Consider the following 18,849-nt stretch of genomic DNA (forward strand, 5'->3'; position numbering starts at 1 on the left):
CAAGGTTATTGAGAAATGCAGAAATCGAAATGATCCAAAAAATCAAAATAAATTGAAATGATGAAAATAATGAACATGGAAATCAAAATCATCATAAATAAGTAATTCGTTTAAAAAAATTGAAAAATTACCTTCACAAATCGGATTATCAGCAGAGGAATTCAAATTTGAAGAAGAAGAATCAATAGAATTTGATATTGAAGTAGAAAAATCAACCAAAATCTGAGAATTTTCTATTACTTTCTCTCTCCTCTTCACAGTTTCTCTCTCCTTTCCATAGTTTTTCTCTTTCCTCTTAACAAATTCTGATTCGAAAATTATAAAAAAGAAGGTATATATACCAGAAAAATTGAGTGAAAAACAAAAGAACGAAAAAAAAGGGACAGAGCAGTCATTGTTCTTTTTTTTTAACAAAAGAACAACGTTTGTTCTTTTTTTTTATAAAAAAAAACAACGTTTGTTCTTTTCTTCTCCGGATTCAACAAGATATCCGCGTTTTATATTTATTGCATGTCGTTTGGACACCAGTGCACCAAGAGCACTGTGCACACCCCTGCACCATCATATTTGCGCATCTCACCCTCTTTGACATTCTTCCTCTCTTTAACTCTAAATTTCAGATATTCCTCAATAAAATAAAATAAGATCAACATTCAGGAATTTATCTTACAAATTCTTGTACTTGTTTATTTCTAAGTTCCCTTTTTACTCAATTTCCAGTTTTCATCTGGGTTTATAGATCAACACTCAAATCTTGCAGTTGCAGCAGGTTCATCCCTTCTCTTTTCTCAATTTACATTTTCTACTTCTTGTTTTTTCTGATTTCTTTCAACTTTGTCCCATTTATAATTGGAAAATTTTAATTAATCTTGTAGATAAAGGTTTGAAGATTTGGGTCGAATAAATTTGTTCTCAATTTCAATGGAAAATAATTTGATCTTTATGGAAAACAGTTAGAAGAATAGACTTTTGGGTACATTTGTTCTCAATTTCGGATTCCCATATTATCATCAATTGATAAGAATACATGAAAGTAGGCCATTGCTCATATAAAATTGTTGTTCGAGTTGGAATTTTGCGTTCACGATTGCTTAACTATGGTAATTTGTTGATGTTCTTTCATTAGTTGTTGCCCAAAAATCTTAGTGGGCACTGATAATCTAACTTCGCGGTGCTATCGCTTTTGAATGAACATAATGTTGTGAATCTAATGGATTAGATACTGCCTAATCGCTTTGTTGTGTATATCTCTATAAGCACGCAATAGTTACTTCTCTGATTGAGCTTTTTCGGATCTAATGTGAATAACATAGTACAGTTCAATAGGACACTCTTGATATTTTGAACAATCTCCCAGCTTCAAAAATTCTAATAATGGTTGGGCTGTTGATTAACATGTTTTTCATGTTAGTTTCATTTCTATGATTATGCTAACTTTTTGTTCGAGGTACTCGATTGTCTGTATGATTTAAAGAATTTGCGGTCATTTGTAACATTAAATTCTTCTATTGTCATGAATGTTCATCCTGTCTTTTTACTGATTTTATTTGTTGTTATTAGTTTATCACCCTATCGGGGAATGAGATCCAGTAATATTGGATCCACGCTCTTCCCTTCATTTTTTTTTGTGATTTCAAAATGGTTTTTCACTTTGGTTTATGGGCTACTTGTACAGATTACACTACTTTCAGCATCTTCCAACCTGGGAAAATTTTGTTTGAGGATTGTTGTAAGTTGATGGCTAAAGAGTAGTAGTGATTTGAGGGACCTAGCTAACCACCTGGGTGACGAATTGAACTCCTTGTTTGTGCAATGGAGGATCCTAATAATGATGACATGGACTCTCTGTTTGAGGGAATGGTTTTATTTACTCCTCAAGTAGTAGATAAGCATGAAGTAAATTCTCATACAGATGATTTTTCTTCGGTGAAAAATGGTGACACAGCAGCTTTATTATCGGAGCCTTCGCCGTCATCTCAACCTCTTGATGAGAATTTATTCTCTGATCTCACTGTCATCACTCCTTCCCATGTTGAAGCAATTGAGACTGAGACACAGATGCCATCAGATAATCCTACAGTAATGACAACTAGCACAATGAAGTCTGAGCCACAAGCAGCTCCGGCTGCTACTATGTATCGACAATCTTCTAGAAAAAAGAAAAGAGCCGGTCTTAGGATTGGATATGGGAGGGATTCACAACTTGCTGATGATCCAGAACCTATGCAAAATTCTTCAGAATCATCATTTGGCACTGAAAACACCTTGCCAACTGCCACAACATCCATCAATACGAATTTAAGTCCAAAAGAAGATATAAAGTTAGAAGCCTCGACTGTCTCTTTCCATCCTAGCATAAATGAAAAAGTTGATTCTTGTCCAGTCGAACATGAAAGTTGTATTCATGTTGATTCAGAAGAAATAGTAGAATCACATTCTAATCAAGTTAATACAGATAGATCTTTGAATTTGACTGGAGAGGGAAGTATTGCTTCTCCAACGCCAGATGCTAAAGAATTGCCTACAATCCAGCAAGAAAAAGAAGAGGAGAAGGTAAATTCTGATTCCGTGGAGGGGAAATATGAACAGGTCAAGGCTCTTGTATCTGAGAAGCTGAAACAAGCACGGGAACAGGCTTTATCTGTATCTGCAGCAAGGAAGGATTCCAGAAGGAGGAGAAGAAAAGCTGCAGAGAATGTTGAATTAGTATCTGTAATGTTCAAGGAAATTGAAAAGACGCTTGAAGAAGCCTGTGAAGCGGAAGACTTTGAAATGGCAGAACGCCTAAGTGAGAGCCTTGCGGCTGCTGAAAAGGAAAAAGAACACATGCTAAAAGCTCTCAAAGAAGCTGAGGCTGAATGTGATGCTATTGATTCAAAGATGGAGAAAGCACTTGAGGATCAGATTGCTGCTGAGGATGAATGTGTTTCTTTGCTACAACGTTTTTCTGCGGTATGCATTGCTAATATCATATAAACATTTATAGTGTATTATGTTTTTTTAAGCAGTTATCTTCTAGGATATCTATGACTAAACATGGACTAATATATTCCCTCAAAAAAAGAAAAGATAAAGATTGCTATATTTCCCTCTGCTTTTCTGCAGGATTGGATTTTATATTCGGGTCTACGTTGGGTCCATTTGTATCTATGTCCTATCTGATAAGTGATAACAGGGGAGAATTATGTGTGTTAAACTCACAAGTGATTACAAATGATACACTGTCTTTACTCTTTAACTATTTGTAGACATATGAACTGGATACACTATCTTTACTATTTAAATATTTGTAGACACCTGAACTCTTTATAAATGATACACTGTCTTTACTCTTTAACAAGGGAGCGTTATATGTGTTAGAACTGGATGCTTTTGTCATGCGTGACTTATTAGAAGAACATGTATTTGGTTAGTTATGAGGATAACAAACAAGTCAGTATTTGAATACTTTGGAAGTCCAAAGTTTAGCTGTTTGTGTTAAGCTAGCTCCTTGTTCAAGTTAAAAGGCCCCACACTTACCCTGAACCAAGCTTAGCTAAATGGCCTACGGGTTACAGCCCAGATGTAGAATGTCCGCATGCGGAGTTGAAATAGAGTAGTTTAGGATGTTCCTTCCAATTTTTATTGGACTTTTAAAGCATGATCATTAGTTACTGCTTATAAATATTCTTTTTTGGAGCTGTAAAATGTAAAGGATTCTTATAAGTTTCAAAATGTTCTGAAATTACAATGTTGTGAACCAAAAGTGGTCGTGGGGGAGGATATCTACTTATGGTTTTTGTTAGACTTAGACTTTGTCACTTTCTCACTTAAAAAAATTTGGCGTTGAGTGTCTCCGGATATTTGAGTTTGCCAGAATCAAATGGTCTTCCTTGTTATCCCTAATTCTTTCTTGTTGTATTTCCCTGCCTACTGCTTTGTATATTCTACTTGGACACTACATGGGCCTGTGAAGACATCAAATTTCGGCTTCCACTTGAAGAGGAATAAAGGATATGTTGTCATTTTATGGTAGACTTGTCTTCATTTTAAGTAGGCATAAACTATACGAAGTATTTACTAGTTGCAGAGTATTATTATTCCTACAGATTGCTTGCTGTTATTGCTACAATGATTTCCCTCTTGTTTTATATTTGATGTTTTATTATAATTCATTTTTTAATTTGTGAAAAAATTAGAAACCACTTTTTTTTTCTTCTTCTTATTCTTAAAAACCGCCTAATATTTCTTGTAATGCTCCTGTATTGACAAAACACCGCCCCGGTATGCATATAGGATATGTATTGGACTCGCAGAAGCAAAAAGGAATGTGGCTTAGATCTGCCATTTAATACGCTACCTTCTTCTAGTCCCATAAACAAGAGCTAGCATTGTTGTTCCTTTGGCTGGCCAAATAACCTCTTTTTCAGATGTAGGATTGCGTTTCAAAACCCTTAATTTGAAAATTGAGGCATTGAATCACCAGAAACGATAAAAGTTAGGGCTTTTGATCTTTAGATAGAAGTGACAACACTCCTGGTATTCTTGTGACTGCTCTGAAATGATAGCCAGAAAGAGAAGAGAGGAGGGCTGTTTGTTGCAAAGGAATAAATGAGGGGCTACAGAAGAAAACCGGGGGAGGATAAAAAAAATGAAGTAGGTTGGGAGTAGGTCAAAGACTGAAAAGGGCAAAGTTCACATCTATTTTTATTTACCCCCCTTTCTTAGTTTTCTGCTTTAAACTCATTTGAAGTTATCAGACTTTTTTTTTTCTTTACCACTTTGTTAATATCATATTTATTACGATTATATAATTATCAATCAATTTCTGGAATTCATTATATCAGTAATTTCTCTTTTGCAAATTGATGAGCTGGTCGCCTAATCTTCGTGTGTATATGTACATGTAAAGAGTTCTGTTTTGGGTTAGACATGCTTGACAATTCTTACATCTCCAGCATTTATCATTCGCTGTTAGGAGTAATGTAGGTAGCTATCTGAATCTTACACGCACAGATTTTAACTGTTTCTACTTCTTTGTGGTAGGATGCGTTAAGGAATGCAGATTTGATTTTGGAAAATGTTGAAGTCGATTCTTCAAAAGAAATGGATGAATGGGTTATGTCCGTTGAAGCTGTGGAGACGAAGAAGTTGGAATTAGAAATTGAATCACAGTTAGTAAATGGAGTTCGTACGTCATTGACTGACTCAATTGAACATTTAGTTGAAAATGATGTTAAGGAAAAGGAAATCCTTTGTGCGAAAAAAAAGGTGTTAACACAAGAGTTAGAGGAACTTCTATGTATGGTGCAGGAAAAAGAAGCAGAGATAGCTAAAAAAAATTCCGAAATTGAAGCAGCTGACAAAAAGATTGCTGAAGTAACCGGAGGTTTCAAGGATCTCCAAATAGGAATAGACTCCAAGTTCGAGAATTTGCAGATTGTTCTCTCTCAAAAGGAATCAGAATGCCAAGCTTTGTCTGAAAGGAAAGAAGAAATTGATTACCTTCTTTCTCAAGGAAAGAACCGAGAGAGAGAACTTAGGAAGCTTGCAATGGGTTGTGAACATGAGGCCAACATGTATAAAGAAAATCTTAGACTTAGGAAGGCTTTAGTGATTTCGGTTCTGAAAGTTAGAGAAGAGAAATCAAGGCTTGCCCAAACAGAGGAGAAAATTGTGGCTGATTCTCAAATGCTCAAGCAGGAGATTTCTGTTGCTAGAGTTAATCTTCAGGTCAGTTCTTCTCTCTGGCCTCAGTTTTGTTATTTGGTGCTTATGTTTCTTAAGCATGTACGCATGTGTCTGTGTGATCATACAAACTTTGCTCCCTTCAACATAGACTCATAGAGACACCTTTTTGTCCTGGAAAGGAATTTTTTTTCTGGAGTCTGCTTCTTTTGAATGCTATTTGCTATCCTAGTATCTTTTCTTGGAGGTCTAAAGACTTCTCTTTATTTCCATTGCTAATTTCATACTAACTGATGACGGATATTCACATTTTTGCTGTTTTTACCTCAAGCTGTGTGGTAAACATACTGACTGATTAAAAAAGAATTGCTGACAGATTATGGATATTGAGATTCTTTTTGCCCAATTTCTAATAAATTAGCAATGGTATATTAAGTTAAGATGGACATTTTTGGGGCAACCAGTGCAGCATAACAAAATCCCTGTATAATTTGGTTATTAGTACTTCCTCTTTCTTGAGTTGTCTCCCTTCTACTTTTGCACTATTCACATACCTCACTTTGACCATATTTTTAAAAGTAGTGTATGAAGTAAAGTGTTATGGCCTTGTGGATTTGTCTCGATGTATATTTTTAAAATATCAACTTAAGTTTTTTTTGACCAAGAGATACGGAGTAGTTAAAGTCTTAAAGATATTAATGGTGAAGTTGTGTGTCGGCAAATATGAAAGTCAAAACGGAGAAACTTAAAATTCTGAAAGAGTAGTTTATATGGCTTCTCATTTGGAACCGCTGCTTCTTCTTCTTTTGTGTAAGTGTCAGATTGTATGTGCATTGTTGCTTGTAACTATGTGCAGCCAGACATTCGTATGGAAGTTGCAGTTGATGCCCCGGTTAGGAGGATAGAAGGGTGGCAAAGGGATAGAATTGCAAGGGGTAGGGGAAGACCTAAGAAAACTTGGAGGAAGGTGATTGAGCACGATATGAGCTTTCTTGGAATTGAGGAAAATATGGCGTTGGATAGGACAGAGTGGAGGGAGAGAATATACATGGATGACTTTATTTGACTTATATAACTTCAATGTTTCTGATTCTCTTTATTTTATTTTATTTTACTTTTGTTTTGTTTTTAAAATTCTTTCAATTTTATTTATTTATTTATTTATTTAATTTCACATGCTATTTTGAAATGTACTTATTTTACTTATTCATTTATTTTAAATTTTACTTATTTTTTATTATCTCTTACATTATTTCTTCTATTATATATATATATATATATATATATATATATATATATATACATTTTTTCTCTTATCCTACTTTCATTTTTTCTTTTTACTTCCTGCTCTTTTCTGATTTGATTGGTGACAATGACGACCTCCTACGACGATTCATGTTAGCCGACCCCAAATCATTTTGGGACTAAGGCTTTGTTGTTGTTGTTGTTGTTGGGGGGGGGGGGGGGGGGGGGGGGGGGGAGGGGAGGGGGTGAGCTTGTGTAAGTGTGCTTCGTCATTTTATTTAACTTCTGAATATCTTCTAGGGCGGGAAAAGGTACATACACAAATATCACAAGCAGGTACTGGCTAGTTATGTGTCTAACCTTGTGCAATTTATTCTTTTAAATGAAAGCCATGTGAGTTGGTACGGTATAGATGTCATTTCCTATTATACTATTGAGTGGTTTTCATTGGAAGATTGGACACAAACTGGGCCTCCGATTTCAGTACTAGTTAAAGATTAGATTGAGAAATAGAGTAGAGACTAGAGAGTTGGAGAGCGTAGCTTGTCGACGGTTCTTGTTTAAACGCAAAACCCAGATTTTATATGTTTCCAACTAGCATCACCATGATGTTTTTGTGGTGCTCTTGCATCAAATTGTGGAATTACATTCCTAACTTCATAAAATGATAATCAGGAGTAAGTTTAGCTGATTGTGATGGATTCCCATCTGTACAAAGGGTATAAAATATTTTTACTTGTGACATTGCTGTGTGGCCTTCTTTTATCAATGAAGTGGTGTGTTAAAGAAGGTTGATAACTCAGGCATGTTGTCATGCTATGGTTTAAGGGAAATGTGTCTAGTCCATGATTGAGGTGCCATGACAAATAGAGTGCTGAGAGCTAGGATTTTTATTCTGTCTCTGGGAATCAGGAGTTCAGGACTGCTATTAGGAGCATAGAGATACACACTGTTACCTGATTCGCTAGTATGAGATTGGGTACGGGTTCGCAATTCTCTATCTAATTTGCCAAATTAGATAAAAATTGTACCATTTCTGTTATAATTCGCCGTTTCGGTTCGCGGTTCGTGAGGGTGATTAGAGAATTAGGTAACACCGGAGATACACGTGGAGGTTGTTAGAAAATCAATTTGTGTTGTGAAGTGCTTCAAATATGGAATAAGAGATGAATATAAAAGTGTTACTTTCTTTTAAATAGGCCAACAGCTAATCTTTTGAGTTGGAATGCAACCTAGCTCCCTTGTAGTTCATCTTTTCCATTTCCTATTAAGCCCAACTCTATAAGGCGGGCCAGGCAGGGTCACATACATAGTGGGTTAGCTTTTTCTGATGGATATTCCTATATTAGGGTCATGCTAATGGTGGTTAGCTCCCTTTCTTCTAACGAATGCCATAATATAATATTCTCCATTTATAAAATATGGTGATTTACTAACTCATATGTCTTCTCTCTCTGCAGGAACTATCCTCCAAAAAATCAAGCATCCAGCAAGAGTGTGCTGCAACAAAACAACGAATGCTTTTCATAGACAAAAGGGTGCCGGAGCTTGAAGCAGAGAAGAAAGTTGCTGCATCTGCCAGAAACTTTAAAGAAGCTGCACGTATAGCCTCTGAAGCTAAGTCATTGATGGCTGAAAAAGAAATTCTGCAGAGTAAGATGGAAGAATCTGTGTCAGAATTGGGAAAAATTGAGGAGGGGATTGATGAAACTACCAGGAAATTGAACGAGTATGAAGAACTTGTATCATCAAAAGAAAAAGAGGCAGCAGTGGCTAGATTTCAGAGGCTACGTCTTATTTCTGCTGCTGTTTCGTGTGAAAGATCAGCTGCTTTAGAGTTGGGTGATCTGGAAGAAGCTAATGTGCTTCTTGCAGAAGCAGAAGCTGCAGATTCTGAAGCGAAACAACTTCAGTCATTACATGATATTAATGAGACAGAGTTTGGCAGTCTCTCTGAGCAGTTTATACCCATGGAGTTTGTCTCGAGTCTTGATGGGAAGCAGTTGGAAGAATTAGCAGCAGGTGGTAACCAATCTCCAAATTGATGTTGTAAATGGACCTGTTTTTTTTTATTCATCTTACAATTTTTGGGATATTCAACTTTCAAATTGAATATAGGATTTTTTTTAGAAGCTTTCAGTTGTTCGGAGTCATGCTATTGTATGATATTGCTCCAATTAGAACGTATATGGTATTCTTGCTTTGAGCGTATGTGTTAACTTATACGTGTACTATTGCTCTCATTTCACAACGTTGGGATGAATAGCAACACTCCACATGACTACCCAGTTAATTCATTACGTAGCCCAACTCAAACGCCAATTTGACACTTGAATTTAGGATTAGAGGTACTCCATTTACCACTACCTATAAGTCAAATTCAGTTGAATGAAACCCATCCTTTAACGAATATTTTAGGATGTTAACGGCCAGTGAAGACACACATAAGCCTACTATGGTATGATTGAATTTTCCGGTGTAACTAACGTTAATAAAAAGAATGACACAAACCACAGAAAACTACAAAAAAGTTGAGAATTTTATTTGAGCGCGGAACAAATGGGTGGCGCCACCATACGGTTCTTCACTCTCTTATCATCTCCCTTGCCTCTCCTCCACCCTCGCCGCCCATCTTCCCTCCTCCTCCTCCGTATCCGACGCCTCGCCTTTCACCGCTCCTCCCTCTTTCATTCTCCTCTCCCGCTACACTTTCTCTCTCCTCCCAAATGCTCCCAACAACTGCACACCCACCATGCTCAGCCTCTTTGGGATGAAACCCCATCTGTAAACTCAAATGGGTTTTCAATTTCTGCCTCAGATTATCATCATCAATGGCCCGAGTTTTTGGGTTTCGTTAATTGGGTTTTGCAATCTGGGTACGGTAGTGCACCATTTGATGTTTCTCAGTTTGTGGGTGCGCAACAATTGGATGAGAATTTCCTGAGGGGTGCTAATTCGTGTTTGGCATTTGCCAGAGCTTTCCCCACTCTTTTGTGGTTAGTAAATTTCCATATTTTTGAGTTTTTTCCCATTTTTTGGGGGGGTTTTGTGTGTTTTTTTCATGGCTAATATCTGGCTCATTTTGTTTGTTGGAGGTCTCTTCCGAAGGAGGATATAGAGGTGGTTGTCAATAATGGATCGCCGTTTCTGTTTGCAAATGCTTCTGCCGCAGCGGCAAGGATGAACATTTTCTTGGGTGATGGCATTGATAATGTAAGTTTAATTGCTTAATTTAGCATAACACTGATTGTCCGATTAGTTTGACACTTTTTGTTGGTTTAGAGTAGATACTAGTCTAATTACGCGCAATCTGCAAATTTTAAATTGGCTATGATTTGCTCTCAAACACATCTAGGATTTGTTTGTTGTGAAATATGAGGTTAAGAATATGTAATAGTAAGCACTACTTAGTTGTGGAACTTTGAGATGCTTCAATTACATTAATATAGTGTGATATGGAATGCATCTTTTCTTAACTAATTAATAAACAGAGTTAGCTAATTTATTAAATTTATGGTCATTTGGTCATTGTTCTGATATTAATTGATTGAAGTCTTTAAAGGTTTGCATCTCATTGGAGAACAATAGAGGACCTCTATGATGAAGAACTTGTTCAGTTACCTTTTTTCTAAATCTAATTACTTTTCTGTCTCGAAGCTGTTATCAGCTTTCTCCTGTCTGTCCTTGGTGCTATTTTCAGCTTTCTCGTGTCTTTACGTAGTGCAGTGGTGCTAATAGACTCGTAGTCAAGGAAAGGAGGGTAATTTCAAGTGAGTTTTCCAAACTCCGAAGAACAATTTTAGGAAGTAATTTGTCTTCGGCATATTTAAATGGCAGTGTCAGTGTCACCAAGTAGTGGAGTTGAATTTGGTTCATCTAATAGCTTCTATGGTTATGTCATTATACGTGCAATATCTATGTATGGAATCTTGGGCATAAAAGTGGGAAAATTAGGACTTTGATCTTGTATAAACATATATAATAAGGGAAAGTATCCTAGTCTCCGTGTCCGTATCATACCCTTGTAATTGTGTTCTATGATCATACATGTCTGACTCTTGAACCATACACAACTCAAGTAACAAGTTCGACGATTGTATCCTACCTAAACGCTGCAGCTCAAGGTATCCAAGCGCAAAGCTAATATGTCTATTAGAATGAAAGAAATTGACTTGGTTAATTAAAGCTTTTGGCCCTTCTTCCTAAGTTACGACATGACTAAGCATTCAAGTTATTAAACGTACCATAAAGAGCTTCCTTGCTAATTGATTACTACTAATATAGATTATTGGTTAGAGAATTGAAACTAAAATTCATCTAATGTAACTAGGTGCTACATATTGAATTATGTTACTTATACATGGCGATGTTTTTATGATAAGGAAATGTAATAAATTAAAATGAGAAGTTATACAATTTGGATTGAAGCAACCATTGGGATCCAAAATTTATTTCTTGGAACCGTTCCGATATTGTAGTCGCAATTTATATTGTTGTTAAATCGGATATATATTAAGGACATGTAAGAATTGTGTATGATGAGTATTCGAGTTGAAATCCTTTAACAATTTTTTTTAAATGATTCTATTCTAATACCCAAGTAGCTTTTATAAGTTAAAACACAATCCTATTGTTATCAAAGGGAAAGGTATTAGAGCCTACAAGACTTTACGGTTATATTCTTTTGATGCTTAGTGTTACGTGACATTTGAGGTGGAATTTATCTTCAAATGAATCTAAAGCAACATTTGCACAGTAATTGGTAACAGAATTACCATTGGAGGTTTACGTATGTAAACGTGGTGGTGAAGTTGCCTCTATGAGAGGTGGGTTATTCTTTAAACGACATTTCTGATAAATGCGAATGCATGACCATGTTGCATATCCCAAGTTGTATATGGGAAGTCCATCCCTGAGTTAAGGTGCCTGATTCAAAGTGTACCATTATGACTTGACAAGGTGTTTTTGCTTCGTTAAACAACAACCACTAAGTCAAACAAAATTTATATAATCCTAAACAAACCAACTATATTAGCTATAATGGCAAGTACAGGGATAGTCCCAAGAGAACGAAATGGAATTGAGCTTAGCAAACTAAGGCATGAGATAGCTTAAAACGAGAGGGAAATGTCGTTCACTAACAAGCTAACAAGATTAACTACTATGGAATAAAAAATCAATAAGGAAACGACTAGGGGATTGGGGATCATCATGGTTTCATTGGGATAAGGCGAAAGATTTACAAATTCAATTAATGGGAGCAAAACACAAATATAGCATTCAACACCTTTCGGATAGTATGCATTAGTCATCTAATCCCAATGGTATGTTTTCGCATCACCTCAATACTAGAACGACTCACAAAATCAACAAGCTAGCTCATATGCTTTCACTAATTCTCAATCTCTTGACAAACTAGCAACAAGCACTCCAATCAACTAGCTATCCTAGCATTTGCAACTACTAAACAAGCTAGACATGGAAATCCAGATGAACACATCACAATTTAATCACAACATTGGCATGAATTTCCCTCAAATTCCCCAATTACTACCCAAGCTTCACCCCTACCCCTAGCAAGGAATTACTCTAAAGGCATGGAAGTAGGAAGCAAGCTAAGTATTGAAATCAAACAATGAATCATGCTAATTAATCAAAAACGAAATTAGAATCGACAAAATCAAACAAACATATTTTTCGGGTTTTCTTAGTATGGAGGAAATCAACAACAAAAGAAGATAAAAAAAAATTGAAGAGCAATAATGGAAGAACAAGAATGAAAGAACAAGATTAAGGAGATAGAAATTTACTATAAGCTTTAAATTGATCTACACTTGGAATGGATTCTTCAAAGCAATAAACCTAAGCCTAAGTGTTTCTCTCTAAATTCTAAAGGAAATCTGAAACTTAGAACAATAATAGAATGTTTTTAAATTGAGAAAAACTATCTATTTATATGCTTTCCTAAATTAGCATTAAATACAAACATTTTTTTCTTTCGCGTCACTGTGCACGCATAAGGAGTATGTGCGTGCGCACCTTAGTTTAAAAAGGCGCAAGGCACACTAAGGCGCACAAGGGTCATGGAGCCTAGGCGCAAGGTGCAAGGCTCAGACGCGCCTTTTGGATACAAGGCGCACATAATTTTCTAATAAACCTTAAAATTCGGTATAGAAAAAAGTTAACACAATTTATACTCAAAACATATTTCTATTGGAGTGTCATATTTTCTTGCCGGTTCATAAGCATTGCATGATCCCGTCCATGGAGTGCCAGAATTAGAACCTTCCATGGTAATTACAAGCTGAAAATATGAAAATTAACTCACATTATGCTACTTCCACTACCCAAAAAGCTAAGGTTGTAGAGATATGACCGCTGATAGGTGACATGAGGTGTGTTTATTTCATTAAAAAAAGAAAAAAAAATGTAAATAAAAGATCCACGTCATCCTACTCGCCTGAAGACAGAAGGCGCGCGCCTTGCGCTTTACCTAAGGCGCACAAAGGCGAACGAAGGCGCGCGCCTGGTTGACATCAGTGAGCCTGGAGAGCTCAAGGCGCCGAAGGCTGAGCCTAGGCGAGCCTTGCGCCTTGGGCGCGCTTTTTTAAACTAAGGTGCGCACACCTGAGGGTCTATGGGGGCGCACGTATGCAGGTGTGCGTGGGCACAAAGCGGGTTGAGCGAAGAAAATGAACATCCGGAGCGGTGCGTGCGTGCGCACAAGTGTGAGGCTCTGAACATTGCTGCATGAGGCGCTGAAAGGCCTAAGTCCCTTGTGCTTGCGCACAGATTTGAACATGTGCGTGCGTACACAATCTTCAGAAGTTCCTGATCCATTTTGAGGGGTTTTGTGCGTGCGCACACAATCACGTGTGTGCGCACAAACTCTGTTTTCTTCCTTGTCAGATGTTCTTCTTTGTGCGTGCACACAGGGGGCATTTGTGCGTGCGCACAGCCTGTTTTCAGCATTTCCTCCTTTAAAATCGTGGTTTGTTCCAATGTAACCTATTCAAGTTCAAAGTTAATAAGTAGCATATAAACAGATACAAAAGTATGCGAACTTAAGCAAAAATAACGAAAAAAGGGAAGGATTCCTAAGCTAAGAGCAACATAAATGTCGCTCATCATGACCCTCAAAGCTTTCAAGTGAATCACATTCATACTAAGAGTAAATGTAGACGAGCATAATGCAGTAAGATGTAATCAAGAGGTGAGAACAACTAGAATCTCTTTTATGGCTGTTTTAAGTTTTTGACCATAGCAGGGGAGACAGCCTGTAGAGAGATTAAAGAACCATATTTAATATTTATTAAGATGGGAAGGGGAGGGTGGGGGGTAGCGGTGGCGACCTTCCTCATTGAGAACATGGCAACTTCTGAAAAGGTGTTAATCAATTTGTGAATCAATTTTAAAGTACTATGTATCTCTTATAGTGACTCAGACTTGGTTTACTTTCAGCAAATGCACACTTTGATTGGACAAGGTTATAAATGAAGCCTTGATTTATTTTGGGCAAATAAACGGAGCTTAGATTTCACCAAACAACATATTGCCTTGCTAAGACTAGAATCATATTCATAGGGTGAGGTACATAAACAACACCGTCCTTGTTCCTTTGTCATTCAATGAAGTCAAAATGGTTTTATAAATGTGCTACTTCCATTCAGTAGACACCCTTGATCTACGAAGCCCGGGTACGCCTCCCAGGTGCCGTATCCCGTACCGGGTACGGGTACGGTACGGGTACGGCCCAAAAACGTACCCAGGCCGAATCTAAATAGTGGGTACGCGGGTTGGATTTGGGTACGGTTGGGTTCGTTTTTGGGGACGGGTGGGTACTTATTTTGGGGTGAAATCGCGTATCCAGAGGTTTTATGGTGGATGTGAAGCCCAAATGCATAGATTAGGGTTTATTTTTCAAAGTCACCATCGCCGCCGGCCGTTTCGCCATGCCTTGCCCATTTGTCTTTCCGATCGCCGGTTCTTTTCTCTTCGAGTCTTCTTCTGATCTTCTCTAGTTCTCCTCGAAGAAGCTTCAACTCTTCGAGGAATTCTCCAACTCGCCGGTTCTACGGATCCTTCGGCCTTCGAGCTTCGAAGCTTCGAGGAAGCCGCCGCCGTATTTGAAAGCAGCGTATTTTTGAACGAATTTTCTGGAATGCATTTTAATCTTCTGGTTTTTTTTGGTGAAGAAGACACGGTAACTTCTTTTCTCTCTCTTTGCTGTAGGAAAAGTAGGAAAAGAAATGGTCCATGTGAAGCCACGTAGGTTGGTGGATTGAATGAGGAGAGAGAGAATCAGAGAATTGAAGAAAGTGGGTCAATATTCCAAGATATTTAAATAATTATTTGTATTAATTCTTAGATACGGAGTACTTTGTAAGCTTCCCCTCCTTAGTATTGTACATATAAGGACATATAAGGACCCACCACAGCCAACTTAGTAGAAGTAATGTTTGTCATCAGTAATTACTAGGAATATATAAAAATACTCCGTATTAAATTAAATAGTATAGAGAATTTTAAATTTAAACGAATTTTTTTGCCGAATCCATGCCGTACCCGTTTTTGGCAATTTTGATTTTGCCGTTTTCCGTTCCCGTACCCGTTTCGGTACCCGTCCCCGTACCCGTTTCCGTGCAACCTAGCCCTTGATCATAAGGTATATTAAGGCCATCTGTACTCTGGGAGTCCCTTGATTTATTCACATTGGCTGTTCTAGTGACATTATGGAGAATGAGAACCTTCATAGCTGAATTTGCTAACTATTATAGCACATTGTATAGGAAAAATGTTTCAAAAAAATAAATATTTATTTATATCTATTTGTAGGAACAGGAAGAAAAGAAGGCCATCCTTTTAAATTGTCGTTCTTACTTTTCTTAATTATACTCCGTACATTTTATAGTCGAATCTTGGTGCTTTTTCCTTTCCTCCTGTACATTACTGAGACCTCTGTATATATACTTCACTTTCTTCTGACACTTTCATGGAAACTACACTTCGTTTCTTGAAACACTTTCTCAATCCAGTATTTTGACCTTAGCTCAATGCATGTTGTATAGGTATTAGATTCTGATAAACCAAGCACAGTCGATCTCATGGAATTTTTATTAAGTTATGCCCACATGGCAGAAAACAAGCAAATATGCAGTAGTGTTGAATCAACAGTGAGGAAATTGTTCAGTGAATTGGCTAAATCCAAAGGAAGCTCTGTGGAGCCTCTTGCGACAGGACAGAAACAGCTTTCTGAAAGATATGAGAAAGCATCAAGATCTCCTGGAAAAAATTTGGAGATGAAGAAAGGAGACTGGATATGCCAAAGGTGAGTCTGGAGGATTTACATCACAACTATTTCTAATAGTGTTTCCTCTTGGTTCTATCTTGGAATGGCTTTGCAATATTCTATTCTAGGTTGTCTAGTTAGTAATATATGTCTAAGTTTAGTTCCACTAAGCTAATCTTATACGGAACTCACATACAACTAGTCTCGTTTACTGTTTTAGAGCAGATTTTTCCTGAAAGTTGTTACCTTTTCTTGGTCTGGCAAACATTATGGACAAAAGAAACGACATATATGAATTTTTTTCCGTCATGTAGTTTTTTCTTGGAACCTAAGAATAAATTTTTGATCTTGTTCCCAAAAGGTTGCCTTCTTCTCTTGGGAGGGAGGGGGGGGGGGGGAGTGGAGGGGATCAGTACTTGAACTTTTAGCCTTTTCTGTTTTCTCTGTTGACGAGTAACTTCTTTTGTTGATGAGCAGGTGTAGTTTTATGAACTATGCTAAGAACTCTCAATGCCTTGAGTGCAAGGAGCATCGACCACAGAAACTATTAACTGGTGGAGAATGGGAATGTCCTCAGTGAGCATCTTCACTTTCTTTAAATCTAATTTTCAATTTCTATCCTTGCCTATTCGGCTATTCCTAATTGTTTTTAGAATCTGTTCTAACTTATGATTACCTTTTATTTGTTGCCTCTTCTTTCTCCAGATGTGACTTCTGTAACTTTGGTAGGAATGTGGTATGCTTGAGGTGTGATTGCAAAAAACCTGCAGTCGATCGATTCCTGAGGCCCACTAGTGTCTCAAGCTTGAGAGGTGACACCTCTTCTGTTAAAGGTAATACCGAGGAATTAATAACTGGGACTGAAGAGGAGCAACAGTGGTTCACTAAGATATCTCAGTTGGAAAAATCATCTGATATGAGCAGTGCTCTAACAGATGAAGATTTGCCTGAGACCATGAAGGCACGGGATAATAAGTTTACTTGGTCTGCTGCAAGCACAAAAACCTCAGGCACCATTGACAATCCTGGTCAAAGTTATTCCCAAACAGCTGGTGATGAGAACAGCATCCATACGAAAATTAGCCAGAGTCTAGAAGAACTTACAGGTGAAAAATCTTTTCCTTATAGGAATAGAGATGATAATTTTGGAAAAAATAGCAGAACTTCAAGCCCTTCTGCAATGTCTAGTTCTGCTTCTTCTCAATATGGGCAACATAGTGAGCTAAAGTCTTATGCTCCAGTTCAACAACAAACTGATGAAAAGTCTCCAAATCAGATGGGGAATAAAGATTATGAGAGAGAACAAGCTGAAAAATCTGAAAGATGGTTTAAGAAGGGAGCTGAGATGCATGACGTGAACGACCTGCCTAGTGCAATATCTGATGACGACTTCCCAGAAATCATGCCAATGCGCAAAGGAGAGAATCGATTTGTTGTTAGTAAGAAGAAAGACCGTTCTTTGACTTCTCCGATGTACAAGAGGCGTGCTGCGATGGAGCAAGCGAGTAACAATAATTATGTCCCATTTGTCCCTTTCCCACCTGATTATTTTGCCAAGGACAGATCACAAGAAGGGTCACAATCAACTCAGTTAAATGAACAGACTGGTGCAACGAGGTCAGACTCTGGAGGGCAAGGAGAAAGGATGGAAGATAAATTCAGCAAGCCAGTTTTCGAGGTATCTAATAATGTAGATCAAAAGCCAACTATTGATTCTCAATTCAGTTCTCCCAGTAAACATTCTGAATCTCAGAGCACAAGTAAGGATTCAAATTTCAATGACTCTTGGAGAGAAAGGAGTTTGGAGGGATCAGCAGTTAAGGAATCGGATCCACTGGATATGTCTGAGGAAGCTAAGGCAGAGAGGTGGTTTCGACGTGTTGCTCAGATAAAGGACATTTCAGAGCTGAGCCAGATTCCTGATGAAGATTTTCCCTCTATAATGCCAATGAGGAAAGGAGTGAACCGATTTGTGGTAAGTAAGAGGAAAACACCTTTGGAGAGACGGTTGACATCTTCACAGTACAAGAGGAACCTTCCAGTTGTGAGCTCTGATCCCGTGAGGAAAGAAACAGACTCTAATTGAGAATTCAAACGACGACTTGCTGAGCTTTGTGCCAGCATGAATTTGATAATACCTCTGTATGTGTTGCTATTTGTAAGCTCTGATGCATTAGGCTGAAAGTTTTGTTACCCAATTATGGAGATAGTGGATTATTCACCACGAGGCTAGCAAATGAAGTTTTGAACTAGCTGGTGTTGCGATGTATGGAATTTGAGTAAACTGCATTTGAATGTCAAATACAGTAAGTAATTGATTTATGTCTTTTACTAAAGGGGGCCTTTGGCTTTGTATACTAGATATTTAATTAAAGGGGAAAAAATCACGATTAGTTCAGACAATCTGGTTGTTGTTCTTTCAACAAATTCTACTTGTTGGATTTCCTGTCCAAGTGTTATGCTTGATGATAACTGCAGTCAGTTACAAAAACTGTATCATAAATGCTTCTCTTTTTTATGGATGCAACTGAGCTTCGTTTCTGAATAGAAGCACTGTATACATGAGATGAAATGGCGGGTTGTCAGTTTCCTCAGACGTTCATCTGGGTTTGATTTTTCTTTAAAGAGTTTTGATGCTTTCAACTTAC

At 37.5% G+C, this 18,849-nt stretch overlaps 2 protein-coding genes across 2 annotated transcripts; both read left to right on the plus strand.

Annotated features, from left to right (window-relative positions):
- The first annotated feature begins 562 nt into the window (after positions 1-562).
- LOC110804142 (uncharacterized) lies at positions 563-9,131 on the plus strand. Its single transcript, XM_022009710.2, has 4 exons — positions 563-769; positions 1,676-2,952; positions 5,026-5,712; positions 8,373-9,131. The coding sequence occupies exons 2-4, from the start codon at positions 1,813-1,815 to the stop codon at positions 8,955-8,957; spliced, it is 2,412 nt and encodes an 803-aa protein (XP_021865402.1). The 5' UTR covers positions 563-769; positions 1,676-1,812; the 3' UTR covers positions 8,958-9,131.
- A 206-nt stretch (positions 9,132-9,337) lies between these two features.
- LOC110804143 (zinc finger protein VAR3, chloroplastic) lies at positions 9,338-18,704 on the plus strand. The gene is made up of 5 exons (XM_022009711.2): positions 9,338-9,908; positions 10,008-10,125; positions 15,981-16,240; positions 16,679-16,777; positions 16,907-18,704. The coding sequence occupies exons 1-5, from the start codon at positions 9,472-9,474 to the stop codon at positions 18,285-18,287; spliced, it is 2,295 nt and encodes a 764-aa protein (XP_021865403.2). The 5' UTR covers positions 9,338-9,471; the 3' UTR covers positions 18,288-18,704.
- The last annotated feature ends 145 nt before the right edge of the window (positions 18,705-18,849 follow it).

The sequence above is a fragment of the Spinacia oleracea genome, chromosome 6 (assembly GCF_020520425.1).
Source record: "Spinacia oleracea cultivar Varoflay chromosome 6, BTI_SOV_V1, whole genome shotgun sequence".
NCBI classification, from domain to species: domain Eukaryota; kingdom Viridiplantae; phylum Streptophyta; class Magnoliopsida; order Caryophyllales; family Amaranthaceae; genus Spinacia; species Spinacia oleracea.

Coding starts and splice junctions, on each gene's coding strand:
- LOC110804143 (XM_022009711.2), top strand. CDS start 9,472: ATGGGTGGCGCCACCATACGGTTCTTCACTCTCTTATCATCTCCCTTG. Junction 9,909..10,007: donor GCTTTCCCCACTCTTTTGTG/GTTAGTAAATTT, acceptor TGTTTGTTGGAG/GTCTCTTCCGAAGGAGGATA. Junction 10,126..15,980: donor TGGGTGATGGCATTGATAAT/GTAAGTTTAATT, acceptor CATGTTGTATAG/GTATTAGATTCTGATAAACC.
- LOC110804142 (XM_022009710.2), top strand. CDS start 1,813: ATGGAGGATCCTAATAATGATGACATGGACTCTCTGTTTGAGGGAATG. Junction 2,953..5,025: donor TGCTACAACGTTTTTCTGCG/GTATGCATTGCT, acceptor TCTTTGTGGTAG/GATGCGTTAAGGAATGCAGA. Junction 5,713..8,372: donor TTGCTAGAGTTAATCTTCAG/GTCAGTTCTTCT, acceptor CTCTCTCTGCAG/GAACTATCCTCCAAAAAATC.